At 43.7% G+C, this 15,504-nt stretch overlaps 1 protein-coding gene across 1 annotated transcript; it reads right to left on the reverse strand.

Annotated features, from left to right (window-relative positions):
* Positions 1-250: 250 nt before the first annotated feature.
* LOC108919218 (neurexophilin-1-like) lies at positions 251-14,424 on the reverse strand. Its single transcript, XM_029246937.1, has 2 exons — positions 14,371-14,424; positions 251-1,505 (listed from the first exon to the last, which is right to left on the reverse strand). Exons 1-2 carry the CDS (start codon positions 14,422-14,424, stop codon positions 753-755), a joined length of 807 nt encoding a protein of 268 aa, XP_029102770.1. The 3' UTR covers positions 251-752.
* Between the last annotated feature and the right edge of the window lie 1,080 nt (positions 14,425-15,504).

Consider the following 15,504-nt stretch of genomic DNA (forward strand, 5'->3'; position numbering starts at 1 on the left):
GAACACATTATCATTCGTAGAGAAAACAGTATTTTTTTTCCACACAGGCAAAGGTACATATTTCATATAAGGAATTCTGAATAATGACAATAGTTCTCTTTTTAATAGAATCAATGTTTTCTCACAGATAACCCTGCTAAGGAACAAAAAATTGGGGATGCTGGTTAATTAAAAATCCACCTTTCCTGTTTCTTCTCTGCTATTCCTCAGGCTTCAATTAATTACCATAGTATATTAACAAATAGTAAAGGATTGCACTGGAATAGCTATTGTTAAACAGGAATTAACTAAACCACTGCCAGTCTGGTGAGTTGCAACACTATACTTTCTGAACTTTCCCCTGTAATATTTTATGTGGACTTTGTTTTTGGAATGTATAATGTTAAAATGTAAGATTCCCTTGACTAGGCCAACCTTATCTCTTGAGGTGTGCATTGATGTTCTCATAGACTGGAGTTCACAGGTGGGGAACCAAACTGAGGGTCTTGTCACATTTATCTTTGGAAGAGGTAAAACAACAAAAAACTTCATAAAGTTTTAGGTGCACTCTGAGAAGAAAAGAAAAATCCTGCACAGGATTTCCATAAAATTAAGTACGTGGATAAATAAAGATAAGGGTAGTCATGTTGGTATCTCATACTGTATGTCGGAGTCCTAAAAGGCAGTTCCCTGAGCCCTTCCTCAAGTCTCCTGCACAACAATGTTGAAAATGTGCTCCGTTCAATGCCCCTTTGATAAAATCATCCACTCATCTACCCAGATGGGAGGTAGGGCATCTCATTGTGGTAGTTGTAGTCAGGACAGACCTTCTGGACAAGACGGTAGTCCGTGCTGTAAAAGGAGATATAGATGCAGATGACATTAAAGGGTTTAGAACAGATCCAAGAGACGTGACTCTGTGTCTGCTCCTGGAAACAGGTTTTGGACGGGTCATAATTGCAAAGCGATGTCTTTTTGTTGCGATCCACCTTCTCATAGTCCACCCGGCAATTGAAGATCTTGGAGTCCTTGGGGTAGACCACACTCTGGCGCTCCAAGTCAAACTCAACGGCCTTTACGGGTGGCACCAGGCTGACAGAGATGTTGCCCTGGCCTGTGGAGTTGTGCCTGAAATACACACTGAAGGTGCCATTGCCATGGTCCACAATCTTGCCGGTGATCAGCAAATTCAGCCGGACTGTTTTGATGTTGGAGTAGAAGTCACCCCAGCCGAACATCTTCTTGAATTTGCCTGTCTTGACGATGGGGCGCCGCTTTACCCGTGAGGCAGGCAAATCAGGCCGCAGGTCACTACCGAGCATCTCCCAGAACTCCTGCTTGGAGAAGGGAACCGGAGGCTGGTAGGGCAGGTCCAACTCAGTAGTGTTGGCTGCCCGGCTTTTTGTGTGCAGCATCCAACGACCAAGAGGGGAGAGACCCTGCTCACCCACGACACCCATAGACTTGGACTGCTCTCTGGGAGGGTCCTTATGTCTCAGGGATGAGTCTTCCTGCCCAAGAACCAGCTAGAGTGAGAGCGGGAAAAGACACAAGGACGCAACATGAAAAACTGGTTCATTGTGGGAACTGGTTATGATTTTCCAAAAACTTCTAAAAGGTAAAAAAGTATTACAGTAACGTATGAACTCAGGGATAAAATTTACTGTGTGCACATGAGTAGCTGTGTGTACATCCATCGTTCAAGACTTCAGTATGCAACCTGTAATTTTGCAGACAGTCACTCTGCGGTTTGTGTTTTTTCATTAACCTTTACTACACCCTTGACTATCCAGGATACATATAAAATAAACTAAGATCAACAGAGTATAAAATCTGACAGAATTCCAATAGCAAAAATCAAAAGCTTAATTTTAACTCATGACTTTCATTTTTTACAAATCAACGTATAGGTGACTTCAGGAAAACGTGTCAAACTGACCAGTCCCTACTATACAATTACTGCATTAAGCAAAACTGAAATCTTTTCTTCTTTTTTAGATCTGATACATTTCTCAGTTACATGTCTGAATTCTGGCCTGTGTGGATGTGCGAAGACATATATTGTGAAGCTTCCTAGTTAGCACTGTGTCGGGATTACTTGCCAGAGCTCAGGGGCATTCCTTCATCATAGTGACAGTGGCAACAACTACCACATTCCATGCATTTTTAAACTTTGCAAATCACACCCCTTCGTCTATTACAAAATAGTGTTTGCTTTTGTACAATGGCAGTGTATACACAGTCTACACCTGGGCTTTTTAACTCATCATCCTGAAACACCATCTCAAAGAGATATCAGTCCAACAAGCGGTGAACCACAGAATTCAGCATATTGTTTTAACTGAACCTATTGAACATCTTCGTTTAGTTCTTGGCGTATAAGTGCTGGAGAATTGTTTCAGCCCTTAAACTAAATCGCCCAAAGGTATACACATCCGATCGCATTCACACACAGCTATGCAGAACACACTAACACCCCCAAACACGTGAATGCACAGTAATGGTAATGCCAGTAAAAAAAACTGCCTAAACAACAATCCAGTTGTGTGTTTTACTTATACCATCAGCAGGGTTATGTACTAATAAAAAGAAATTATGCTAGTGAACATGCTTCCTGACGGATGGAGATTGTCCGAAGATTTGCTCGTACAGACTGAATTTAAGAGTTACAAATGGTCATTTAAGCTACAAACCAATGTCGTGATAACAAATGTGCTCCTGCATAGTCTTGTTTTGGGTTTCTTCTGCTCAACTCTACCTTCTGCCTGTTGGAGAGCAGTGTCCTCTGTGGGGTGGGGTGCTCTCACTGCGAATACTCTCTGGCTTAGCGTAGGCTGTCGGAAGCATCAAACCAATAAACCCTGGCAAAAGACTGCCAAAATGTGTCTGTAGACCCTGGACTGCAATCAGAGAACTATCAGAAAGAAACATACAGTGCAGTTTCAGCAATTTTAGCAGGTTTACCAATGGTGGCATTATGCTGCAGAAGGTTGATGCAGAAGGTCTTAGCATACAGAAGGACCGTGTGACCACTGGCCCCTTTCTGCCCTCACCTGCATCAGCTAGAGCGCTTAAGCCACTGTTCTGCTCCATCTCACCAGCTTCCTCAAAAAGACACTGAACATTTGTTTATAACGCAGGATGAGTTTGGGGTTTTCATACATTTTACATAAATCTTTGGATTACTTTAACTAAGCCTACTTTAGCTTGACACTGAAGCTGATCACCAAGTTATTGTGTCTTTACCATTTTAAGAGAAATTAAAACACTTCTCTGTTTAATTGCAAGTAATGATTTTGTTCACCAAGTTAATTTCAATACTGCATTTTAATTTTTTTCATTGTGTTAATATGGTTATATCTCACTTTAATGTGTGAGCCTGAAATTCCTGAGAAAGCTGACTTTACTGTTTGTATTTGTACCAGGAATCTCTTTTCAATATCCATTAACAATTATAACAAATTCCAGTAAACATTACAGAAACACGGAAGAATTACAGCAGCAGTTAAATCTGTGGGAGCACTCAGCAATACATGATTCAAGATCACAAGCAACCCCATGAGAGAATTAATGAAGCTGTATTATTTAAGGGCCTGATCTTGCTATGTGAAGGTAAAAAATTTAAATCTCAAGAAAAACAAATTTAAAAATATCTAGATTGTGTCAGTAAACATACAGCTGTGGCCTATAAACGGCTTAAATGCTTGTTTAAAGAAGTGCTTCTACAGCACATTTATGTTACATTTATCCGTTTGACAGACACTTTTTTTCCAAAGCAACATACAACTCAGAGTCAACAAAATGCATTTCACATAAAGTGAAGCGCTTTAGAAGCAGACATGCGGTTCTTGAAGCACAGTACGTCCATTAACACAGTTTTTGCTGGTGCACATCTTACGAAGAGCTGCTTGTAGAACTGAGCTACATAAGAAGATGATGGTGACAGATGGTGTGATGGAAATTTATGGAGCAGTTAGGAGAACAGGAAAGAAATGGGTAAAAAAGATGTGTTGAGACATTTCTAGAATGCTAAAAGGGATTAAGCAGTTCCAAGGGAGAGAGGGGACTTACTCCACCACACAGGAATCAAAACCGAGAACATATCTCAGCTGGAGAGGCTTGATGACAGAGTTGGACATACAGGCGGGAGCTGCAATTGTTCAGATGGAGATGGAGGATCTCAGTTTTGCAAAGCCTGAATAGTAAATTATGGTCATTTGTCCAAGTAGAAATGTCTGAGAAGCAAGCTGCAATATTAGAGGATATAACTGTGGCACCTGGGGCAAAAGAGAAGAACTGGGTATGGGCAGTATACCAATGACAGGAGAATTTCTGAGAAGCAACAACAGTGACAAAGGAAGAGGTGTACATGGAAAAGAGTAATGGACCCAGAACCAAGCCCTGTGGAACACCAGATGAGAGCAACTGAAGGAAAGACAGGGCACCACCCCAAACCACCTGATACCTGATAAGACCTACCAGACAGGTAAGACTCAAACTATTTAACTGGCAATGCTTTGATGCCTACGTGTTGTAGAGATGAATGCAGAATCATGTGGTTGATTACGTCCAATACTGCAAAGAAGTCACAGAGAAGTTAACTACACCTTGAAAAACATCTAATACTGCAAGAAGTGTCATCCTGGTGGAATGGCAATCTTGAATCAGGGCAAATATCCATCAAGGAGCTGGGCAAGGGATGCAGATATTTGGCTATAAGGTGCACACTCTAGACTTTTGGAAAGAACAGACTGAAGATAGACTGGCCTCTAATCCTGGACTGAGTTTGGGACCTGGGAGGGTTTCTTTAGCAGCAGTGAGATGTGGACAGACTCTCAGGTAGACAGAAGAATGAAAGATGGAATAAATAAACAAAATGAGTGGTGGGAAATGGAATGTAAATGAGGAGAAAGGGTGTGATCGGTCAAGCAAGTGGTGGCTCAGTGTGAGAGCAGGAAGCTGGAGATTTCAATGCAGGTATCATGGCTTTAGGGGGTGCGGTGGCGCAGTGGGTTGGACCGCAGTCCTGCTCTCCGGTGGGTCTGGGGTTCGAGTCCCGCTTGGGGTGCCTTGCGACGGACTGGCGTCCCGTCCTGGGTGTGTCCCTTCCCCCTCCGGCCTTACGCCCTGTGTTGCCGGGTAGGCTCCGGTTCCCCGTGACCCCGTATGGGACAAGCGGTTCTGAAAATGTGTGTGTGTGTGTGTGTGTGTGTGTATCATGGCTTTTTGGTGAGTCCTGAATAGGGAAGGTGAACATTGAGAATCTGCTGGTGATGGAATGAACTTTGTAAGAAATGAGGCAAAATCACCAGCAGTAAGGGAGGAGGAAGCAGGAAGAAGAGGAGGAGGGAAGAAAAAAGTGGTGACTTCAGCTATGATTGTTGACTGTGGAATGTAGTTTATTCAGCAAGACATGAGTTTTTGTAGAGGAAGTAGCACCGTGAAAGGACACAAGGAGTTCTGTAAAACTTTTAGAAATCTGGTCAGCACCACCTCTTAGCCCAAAGCTTGTGCTAAACAAATGTGCTAAGCAAAAATAATAAACTATACAGGTAGATGTATCGTTCAATAGGCTTTGTGAATATTTCTACTCCAACAAAGCACGTTGGTTCCGACACTGACAAGCCACTGGGAAATGAAAAAGTTTTCACATTACACTTTTATTTTGAACTTCAAGAAGGCAATTCTGTCATTTTCTTTATGAACTAATGCCCTGATACATTTTTAATGACCTAAAGTACAGCTATGCTTGGATGGAAGTGCCATCAAATTGAGTCCAACTTGCAACAACCACATGGTTTCCAAGGCAAGTGAGGAATGAAAGTGGTTTACCATCACCTCCTGTGCATTTCTGACAAGTGCAAACATGGGGGGAAACGTAAACTCTACACACCCTGAGTTGGACTTGAACCACACACCTACCAAACAGCTCTGATGCACTGGCTTCACCTGCTGGGCCACTGTGCCCTCTACACACTACGCCTATCGGCTTCTGTGAAAAGGACACAAGGGGTGTTATAATACCTTCCTTTGGGTCCTCGGTTATGTACGAGCGCACAAATCGGTCTTGTGGTGCTCCGTGACCCGAGATCCTCCTGCATGCTTCTGGAGCCTCCTCCACAGGGTGAGTCAGTGACCACAAAGAGAGCTCCTCAGCTATGACTCACTCAGTGTCAAAGCATAAAGGGCATGTCTATCTTATGGCAGGAAGGACAGCCAGAGGCAACATGTTAGAAAGCAGCCTTCGTGTAACATTTGAGTAGATTAATGGACCGCCAACCTACCTGCCTGCCATGATTTTATTCAGAAGGAAAGTCTGTGGTAAATACCCATCCCGAATGAAGCCCACAGCACAGTCTGTAGCCTTGGTGCCTCACATCTCCTGGACTGTGTGTTTGGACTCCTCCCAGAGTCCAAAGACATGTCTTTCTGGTAAATGTGAATTATCTGTGCAAAATGTGTCTTACACTGCTTTGTTGTGTGACTGGATCGATTGCAGCTCAGTATATAATAACTAGCATTAAATGTCCCCTGAGATAAAGATGTCACATAAAATCTAATTCATAATTATATATTGCATTTTACTGGCTTCATTTTTAGACAGTGTCAAACACTGGAGAAATGTTCATATAATGAAAATATTTGTACTACACCCTCTAAAATGTGTTTGCATATACAAAAATTGTTATATCAAAATAGATGTCCACTGCTTATTCCCATCTGTGTGAAATTAATGAAATTACTGTCAAATAGCATTTTGTCTGTTTCTACTTTGACAGCCAACTTCTTTTTCATCTCTGTTAGATTCCAAAAAACACTGAAAAAACAACCTTAAATTTATACAGTATTATGTACTGTATGGGGGCGCGGTGGTGCAGTGGGTTGGACTGGGTCCTGCTTCACAGTGGGTCTGGGGTTCGAGTCCTGCTTGGGGTGCCTTGCGATGGGCTGGCGTCCCGTCCTGGGTGTGTCCCCTCCCCCTCCGGCCTTACGCACTGTGTTGCCGGGTAGGCTCCGGTTCCCTGGGACCCCGTATGGGACAAGCGGTTTAGAAAATGTGTGTGTGTGTGTGTGTGTGTGTGTGTGTGTGTGTATGTACTATATTATTACAGGCAGTCCCCGGGTTACGAACGTCCGACTTACATACAACTCGTAGTTACGAACCACCTCCTTACTGACTGGCAGTTAATTTTTTTGTCACCTTTAAGTAACAATCAAATGAAAACTTCGTAATTAGGGCTTTTATATTAAAAATTTGAGTTACAATGCTTCGTAATAAAGGGGGTGCGGTGGCGCAGTGGGTTGGACCACGGTCCTGCTCTCCGGTGGGTCTGGAGTTCAAGTCCCGCTTGGGGTGCCTTGTGACGGACTGGCGTCCCGTCCTGGGTGTGTCCCCTCCCCCTCCGGCCTTACGCCCTGTGTTATTGGGTAGGCTCCGGTTCCCCGCGACCCCGTATGGGACAAGTGGTTCCGAAAATGTGTGTGTGTGCTTCGTAATAACAAATGGACGCTACTTTGCAACGAGCATCAAAACATTGAGCGTCTACAGCAGTTTGTTGGTATGTAGGCCCAAGGTAGGACTAAGATCCTTCTTTTCAGTCGGACCACATTGCTGTTAACACTGCCTCGTGTGTTACTGTATTTGGCTTTAATTTTTTTTTTGTTTTTACCCTCCTAACCATGGCACCAAAGCATAAATGTGATGGAAGTGATGGTGATGCATCAAAGAAAAAGGAAACGATCATGATTGAAACTAAAGTGGAAATAATAAAGCGAAAGCTGAAATGCTAACAAACATTGGAAACACACACACACACACACACACACCCTCTCTCTGAGAGAACACTCAGCTATAAAAGACACTTCCCAGTTGTGGAATCTCATTCAACACAACCGTCCCCTGTGTGTTCTCAAACCTACCTTGCTTTGCTCTTCCAAGTCCTGTCCCTCATCATTCCCTAGTCCTGTTCCACGTCTCTTTGATAATGACTGCCCACCTTGTCCCTTGACCACAATTTCAGATCCTCGCCTCTGTTCAGTTTGCCGACCGACCATTCGCCCATCCCCTACCACAAGAACACGTCTAGTCCTTTTATTCTGAACAAACAATCCTGCACTTGGGTCCAGCCTCCTCCATGTCCTCTGTTCATCATGATAGTAGTAACAGTTATTATTATCTCTATGTCTCTCTCTGTTGCAATACTGTATATATACATATACACACTCAGATTGGCTGATTGTCCCGAGTAGGGTCGTGGCAAGCTGGAGCCTAACCCAGCAACACAGGGCATAAGGCTGGAGGGGGAGGGGACACACCAGGACGGGACGCCAGTCCATCACAAGACATCCCAAGCGGGACTGAAACCCCAGATCTGCCAGAGAGCAGGACCTGGCCAAGCCCACTGCACCACCACAGCCCTGTATGTGTGTGTGTGTGTATACACACACACACACACATTTTCAGAACCGCTCATCCCTTACGGGGTCACGGGGAACCGGAGCCTACCCGGTAACACAGGGCGTAAGGCCGGAGGGGGAAGGGGACACACCCAGGACGGGACGCCAGTCCGCCGCAAGGCACCCCAAGCGGGACTCGAACCCCAGACCCACCGGAGAGCAGGACTGCGGTCCAACCCACTGCACCACCGCACCCCGTGTGTGTGTGTGTGTGTGTGTGTGTGTGTGTGTGTGTGTGTGTGTGTGTATATATATACATATACTGTATACAGTATACACATAAAAATAGAAAATTATACTCACATGTATAATACAGACATTTACCTTTATTCATTTTGCACATGCTTTTCCAAGTGACTTCCAATGAACACTATGTAGTATTATATATAATACATCTATGATGCATATTTATAACATATATAATCTTATATGTATTACATATATACACACACACATTTTCAGAACCGCTTGTCCCTTACAGGGTCACGGGGAACCGGAGCCTACCCGGCAACACAGGGCGTAAGGCCGGAGGGGGAAGGGGACACACCCAGGACGGGACGCCAGTCCGCCGCAAGGCACCCCAAGCGGGACTTGAACCCCAGACCCACCGGAGAGCAGGACTGCGGTCCAACCCACTGCGCCACTGCACCCCCTATTACATATATAGTATAATATATAATATTATATATGTTATACATATGTATCACATAGGCCTGTGTGTATTGCTTTCTCTCATATATGTGAATGTCCTATTACTTTGATTAATCTGACACCTCTGACCTTTAAAAAGAAATTACCTTCTTTAGTTTTCCATCCTTTATTAATTATCAATTTTCCCTCTTTCAGTATATTTACTGTTACGTTCTTCAGCCAGGTCATATTTGCGCCTTGTGGCGATTCCTTATTTCATTAGGCAATTAAAGCTGGAGAATTGCTGCCCTTTAACTAATTATTTTACAGTATAGTGGGGAGAAAAAGGTAATTTCACAAGAAACAAGGTGTTTGACTTTTAATGAATTATTTATGTTGGCTTAAAGGGGCTCATGGGAGCGCTCTCATTTCCGTGTGCGTAAGGCCGCTGGGGATTGACCTTTTCCTCTGCTCAGTATGGACAGGTTCAGGCCTAGAGGACCCACTAGATGTTTTCTCCAATGGGCCTCCTCCCTCTGGCCTTCTTCTAATAGATGCATTCAGTCTGTTTCGTGATGTAAAACGGCCGGGAATTTGTCGATATCTTTACGTTTACTTTAGAGAACAGTGGAATACCGGTACAGGTGTGTAAGAACTGTCCCATAGATGAGCTAAGAGCTCTGCTGGTTACTGTCACCTGTCAACCTTCAGTTGAATCAGTATCATGAAGTCAAAACCAAAACCATGTCCTTCCTTAAAGTTGTCAGAATTGGGGGATGTCTTTAACAACATCTAACCAATTCACTAGAAGGAAAAAAATCATATAGAACTCCTCCAGAGAAACTGTAAAATTTATACACTACCATAAATGATGTTAATGTGAGATCACTGCCAGGCTCTTAAAAACAGCACACACTTTAGACTAATTATTCAGCTGAACGAAACAGGCTATTATTTCCTAACTAATGAACACAGGCTTATGGTGAGGACGCTGCTCTCAGGACGCTGCTCTCATGGCTGATTGACAGTGTTCAATAGTAACTGGGGGCTTCTTGCACCTTTGTGACTTTATCAAGTCGTCAGTGGCGGGTAAGAGGATGGGAGGTCAAAGGCTGTGGATGCGTTCCACTCCTCCTGGGAGCTCATGAGCAGGCAAGTCAAGTGTGCCTATGCAGGGCCCAGTGGCACTCGAGTGTGTGAGCGCCAGAGTGTGAGCGAGCATCAGTGTGTGAGAGGTGCACTCGCAGCCTGCTGAGGTCAATGTGCCCCCTCTAATGGTGAGCATAGAGACCACACCACGAAGTGAGTGTACACACACTCCCCTGTCCAACCGTATATTACGGTATTGTAAGAATTTTGCCTTTAATGTGCTTTTTCTATGTCACCTGAAATGCTACATGTTGTGACACTAAAGATGCATCAGTCACCCCGGTGGTATAACACGGTGGTATAACACACTTCGGCATGGCTGGGCTCGACACTGCCAAATTGAATGTGCATTTTCTCTGTTTGTTCACCTTTTTAGTCAACTGAGTAATTTTAGTCATCCTCTTTAGTCAGCCTTGTCATTCTGATTGTCACAGGTGACATCGCCTTTTATTAAGTGTCGGAGCTGATCTTATTACATGCTTAATCCCTGCTTGTGGAATTTTACAAAGCTACAGAGGTGCTTTCTTTCTAGAATGTTCTATCACATGCGGTCCACAGTAATATTCATAAGAAGTGAAAGGAAAAGAATACAAAAGATATAATAGGGATATACAATGAAAGGTATAGTGAATAATATCACAAAAAAAAAAAAACAATATTTAAAGAAACACTTTGTATGCATCTACTTATATAATGTGCATTTTATACGGGGCTACGTGGCAAATCTACAGTACTCTAGAATCATGTGTCTGCATCCACTTTTTGCACTGTTCTGTTTGTATGTTGCTTTGGAGAAGAGCATCTGCTGACAGAATAAATGCAGAAGAACAAAAGTAAATAATGAAGAGCACATAAATAAGGAGTAAGCGATAAGTGCACTCCATCATTAACTGACAAAGCTAGAAAATGTGCAATTCAAAATGTGAAAAAGGCAGGGAGATGAAACGAAGGAATCATTACAAAAGATATTAAGTAACCATTAAAAAAAAAAAGAAAAAAACTTTTGTAGCTACAAAAACAATTTGGGTCTCTTGCAGCAGCATGCTGTGCTTTCAGGCCATGTCATTTAAAATCCTCCTGGGCCGTTTGCACCTGAGTGTGACTACCTTAATGAGACCACCCTCAGGTGCATCTGCTGTGAGCCAGCGGTCCGCAGTATCCCCAGGGGCTACTTGTCACACGTGTATTTTAGGTGTGATAGATTGTGTGAATCATCAGATGGACCTGTGGCAAACCCATGTCTTCTCACTGTGCCTTACCCTCCACTTGGTTAAGTGATTGACTCATCTCGCTGACTGCCCGTAAGTGATATTATTCCCATTAAACAAATCACCTAATCATGCATGGTAGTGGGTTTCAAAGAAGCAGCTGCCATATGGTAGCCGGAGGACTCTTGTGGCTGGTGCCATTTCACGGTCCCAAAACTGAGCAACTGGGAAAGCATGGAGCCCAGAAGGTCAACGTGACAACGGCGACAAAGGACGTGTCTGTACATAACCATCCGAGGATTTACACTGAGTGAGTCTTCTCTATATTTAATCAAGGGCCTCTCGTCATTCTCATTATCACTGGTGATGCTGCTCCTTTTATTAACTACCCACAGCTATTGTTCCAGAAATCACTGCTCATAATCAAGCATATTAAACATCGCTCATGAAACAAAATCCCCTCTTTGTCAGTCTATTTTGATTATGAAGCATGATGCCATCTATGCTGGAGGAAGAAAAAAAAGTATCCTTTCAACATACATAAAGCAGATACAAACTATTCAACGTACAGCTACCTGTGGATAGTGTGAACGTCTATCAAACCCAGATTTAAATATCAAAATTGTGTTGTGTCAGAGGTGACAAAAGTGAATGTAAAAACCATCCTCTTTGATCTTATTGCTTGTGTGCTTCCCCCTGTTTGTTTCTCAACTATTTATAGCTTATGCATATAATATTATATATATGAGGGGTATATCATGGACAGGGCACCAGTCCATCAGAGGGCAGCCACACACACACACACACACCACAGCAAATTAGAGTAGGCAGTTTGCCTGAACTACATCTCTGTGAGAAGAAACCAGAGCACCCGGAGAAAACACATGCAGTTGAGAAGGGAGAAGATGCAAATTCACAGACTGAGCTGGACTGCAAGTTTTCATCTGCCATCAAAATACTTAAGCGTGTTGTTACTCAAACGGAATAAAACATACTATATGTGCAGCAGTGGACTAAATAATAAAATTTAACCAAATAATTTAGCTGTCCATCCTAGCAACACCCTTTATCATCGTAGTCATCAGCAGTAATCCTGGTACACCATGGTTTACCAATGTCCTGGTGTCACCTTTGAGATTCTGGAGAGCTGAACTCCGGCCGGATCATGGAACACGCGATGAGAAAGGAAGGCTACTGTTAGCAGCATTTCCTCCCCAGCTTCAAACCACCCAAAACAGTGCTTGGAGTAACAGTCAATTACCCTAAAATACACTGAAAGGCTACTGAAATAATGGACCCAATAAAATCTAGCCATACACAGGACTCCCTACATAACCGTCTCATTTACTCCAAATACACAGTACATTTTACTTAATAATATATTTTAATTTTCCTTTGTCTGTCCTTTGATTTTATGTAAAGCGTGTATACCTGCTGTAACATTAAGTACCGCAGTCATCGTTAGAATTAAAACACATTAGGTTTTATGTTCTTATAAATCACTGCTTTGAGTTTGAGGACAGAGCGCACACTGCGGCCACAAATATTACCGTGTAACTCTAACTAATTATGAATTACCTCTCTATTTGCTGTACTGGTGCACACTGGTCCGTGAAAAAAAAAAAAAAGTATTTTTAATAACTGCATCGGCACCTCCTGTTCTCACTACATCCGTCTTAAGGCACGAACGACAGTGGCAAAAAATAAATGCATAAAAACAAACCGTATCCATTTCCAACTTTTCGGGATATGTGCTGTGTGAAGCAGAGGACGGGTTGTGAACTAGAAACTGGAAAGTCACACTGGGACATGGAGATCAGTTATTATTATAAATATACTGTCTGCACCCATTTCTACTTTTACCTTTTTTTTAAACAAGTTTTAATTATCAGTATCCAGCCTAAAGTCCGTATCAATATCCAGCCAATATTTGGGGAAACATTTCTACTTTTACCTTTTTTAAAACAAGTTTTAATTATCAGTATTCAGCCAATATATTTGAAACGTGGAACTGAACGCAGCCTCAGTGAGACAAAAAATATAAACTCATATATGAGTTTATGTTATATATATACAATGTTAACATTGCTGTGTGCAGTTATACTTTCAAGTGTTTTATATTGTAGGTCAATTTACTGCAGCGTGTCCGCAAATACGTTCCTATTCTCAGAAATGTGTGGGAAAAGACTTGTTGTGCTTAACGCGACGTTGGAGCAGCAGCGACGAGACTCGGAGACGCTTCATTGAGCCCAAAGTGCGGCTCTTACTGAACTGCCGCCCCGCCGCGCGACGGACGGATCAATCGCGGCTCCGCGCTTCTGGCCTCGCGCTCACTTATTGCTGCTGTGATTTCTTGCGGATGTTGTCATAATTCGACGACGACCTAATACTTTGATGGAGTTGACGCTCCCGAAGACATTTAATAAGTTAATTTACTTTAACTCGTTTTCTCAGTGAAAATAAGACCCGTACGCGGGTTTAATTGTGCCTCTATGTTCATGTCATCAAACTTGGTTTAGCTCGGATGGAAATTATAGTGATATTGTTACAATTGTACAAAATGAAGTGAACTATCGCTGCTGCAAGTGTTTCTTTGCCTCTTAAAAAATTAAAATACCTTAATTAGTGATACTGCAACGTCATGATGATGAACACACACGTTGAAGAAAGAATGCAACGCCGTGAGAAGTATATTATATCGGACAGGAGTTAATTCTGCTTTATTATTAATTAATCTGTTTTCCGAATCACTTTTCCCTGCGTGGAAAACACTTGGTCGCCGATCCCTTTCCACGACAGCTGAAGCGCTACTAAGAATAAAGCCAGCGACGCGAGCCGAGCTTCCCAACCCAAGCGCGCGCACCCCCGAGTAAATTCTCACACACACTACTAAGTAGATGATTCATTAGTGCGCGCGCGCGCGCGCACGAGCGCCGCCGTCACTCACCAAGCACGTCGTCCCGTTGAGCAGCAGCAGCGCGAAGCCGCGACCGGAGCGCATCTTCTCGGCGTTCGGAGCCCGTCCGGCGCGTGCCGCGTCTCACGCACGAGAAGCGCTTCGGGAAGGACTCGCTCACTCACTTGTCCCGCACAGCGCTGCCCATGTCGCGATCGCTCACCTGCGGGGTCACCTGAGAGAGCTCAGTCCCGCGCGCTCGGAGGAGGGGCTCGAGCCGCGAGCATCCGCGCGCGACACCGTACACGACAGCGATCCGCTTCCGACTCCCCATAAAAAGTCCCCCTTTAAAGCACGCGAGCAAAATAGATCTTAAGCAGGGTACATCCTTTTTTCCCAGACCGTGTTACCTTCGCTCCATTTCGGACACACCTGGGCGCGCGCTCGCCGTGGTGCTGGTTTGTCTCAGCTCGCGAAGACTGCCAAAGGTACACACTGGATCAGCGGTTAAACTCTGTCTCTCTCTCTTTTTCTCTCACTCCACCCCCCCACAATCTCTCTCTTCCACCTTCTTATTCTCTCTCTCTCCCACCACCACCACCACCCCCCCCCTTTTCTCTCTCTATATACTACACTGTCTCTCCTATATTTATTTATTTATTTATCAGACACTTTTTTCCCAAAGCAACTTCCACTGAACTCTATGTGGTGTTATCAGCCCACACACCTTATTCACCACAGTGACTTACATTACTAGATACACTACTTACAATGGGTCACTCATCTACACATGTGGGGAACACACTCTTTCTGTCACTCACACACTGTAGGTGAACCTCAACAGCATGTCTTTGGACTGTGTGTGGGAGGAAACCAGAGCACCTGGAGGAAACCCACACAGACACAGAGAGAACATGCAAACTCCACACAGACTGAGTGGGGATCAAACCCACATCCTCTCTCACCACCCAGGCACTGTGATACAGCAGCACTACTTGCTGTGCCACCATGCCACCCCATCTTGTACTCTTCCTCTCTCCCTTTCTTTTTGTCTCTGACCCTCTGTCTCCCACAGTCACTGTTAACTGTTATGAAGGAGGCCTGTAGGAAAACACAGGAAAAAAGAGAGAAAACCAGTGAACATACAGTGTTGAGTTGTGTCTCTTCAAAGTGCACAGTCTCTAC

The sequence above is a fragment of the Scleropages formosus genome, chromosome 20, assembly GCF_900964775.1.
Source record: "Scleropages formosus chromosome 20, fSclFor1.1, whole genome shotgun sequence".
In the NCBI taxonomy this organism is placed as follows: Eukaryota; Metazoa; Chordata; class Actinopteri; order Osteoglossiformes; family Osteoglossidae; genus Scleropages; species Scleropages formosus.

Bases quoted from the DNA above. Each gene is read 5' to 3' on its own strand.
- LOC108919218 (XM_029246937.1), bottom strand. From the start codon at position 14,424: ATGCGCTCCGGTCGCGGCTTCGCGCTGCTGCTGCTCAACGGGACGACG. The intron at 1,506-14,370 runs GTGAGTGACGGC...CTCTCACTCTAG, and splicing joins TCAACGGGACGACGTGCTTG to CTGGTTCTTGGGCAGGAAGA.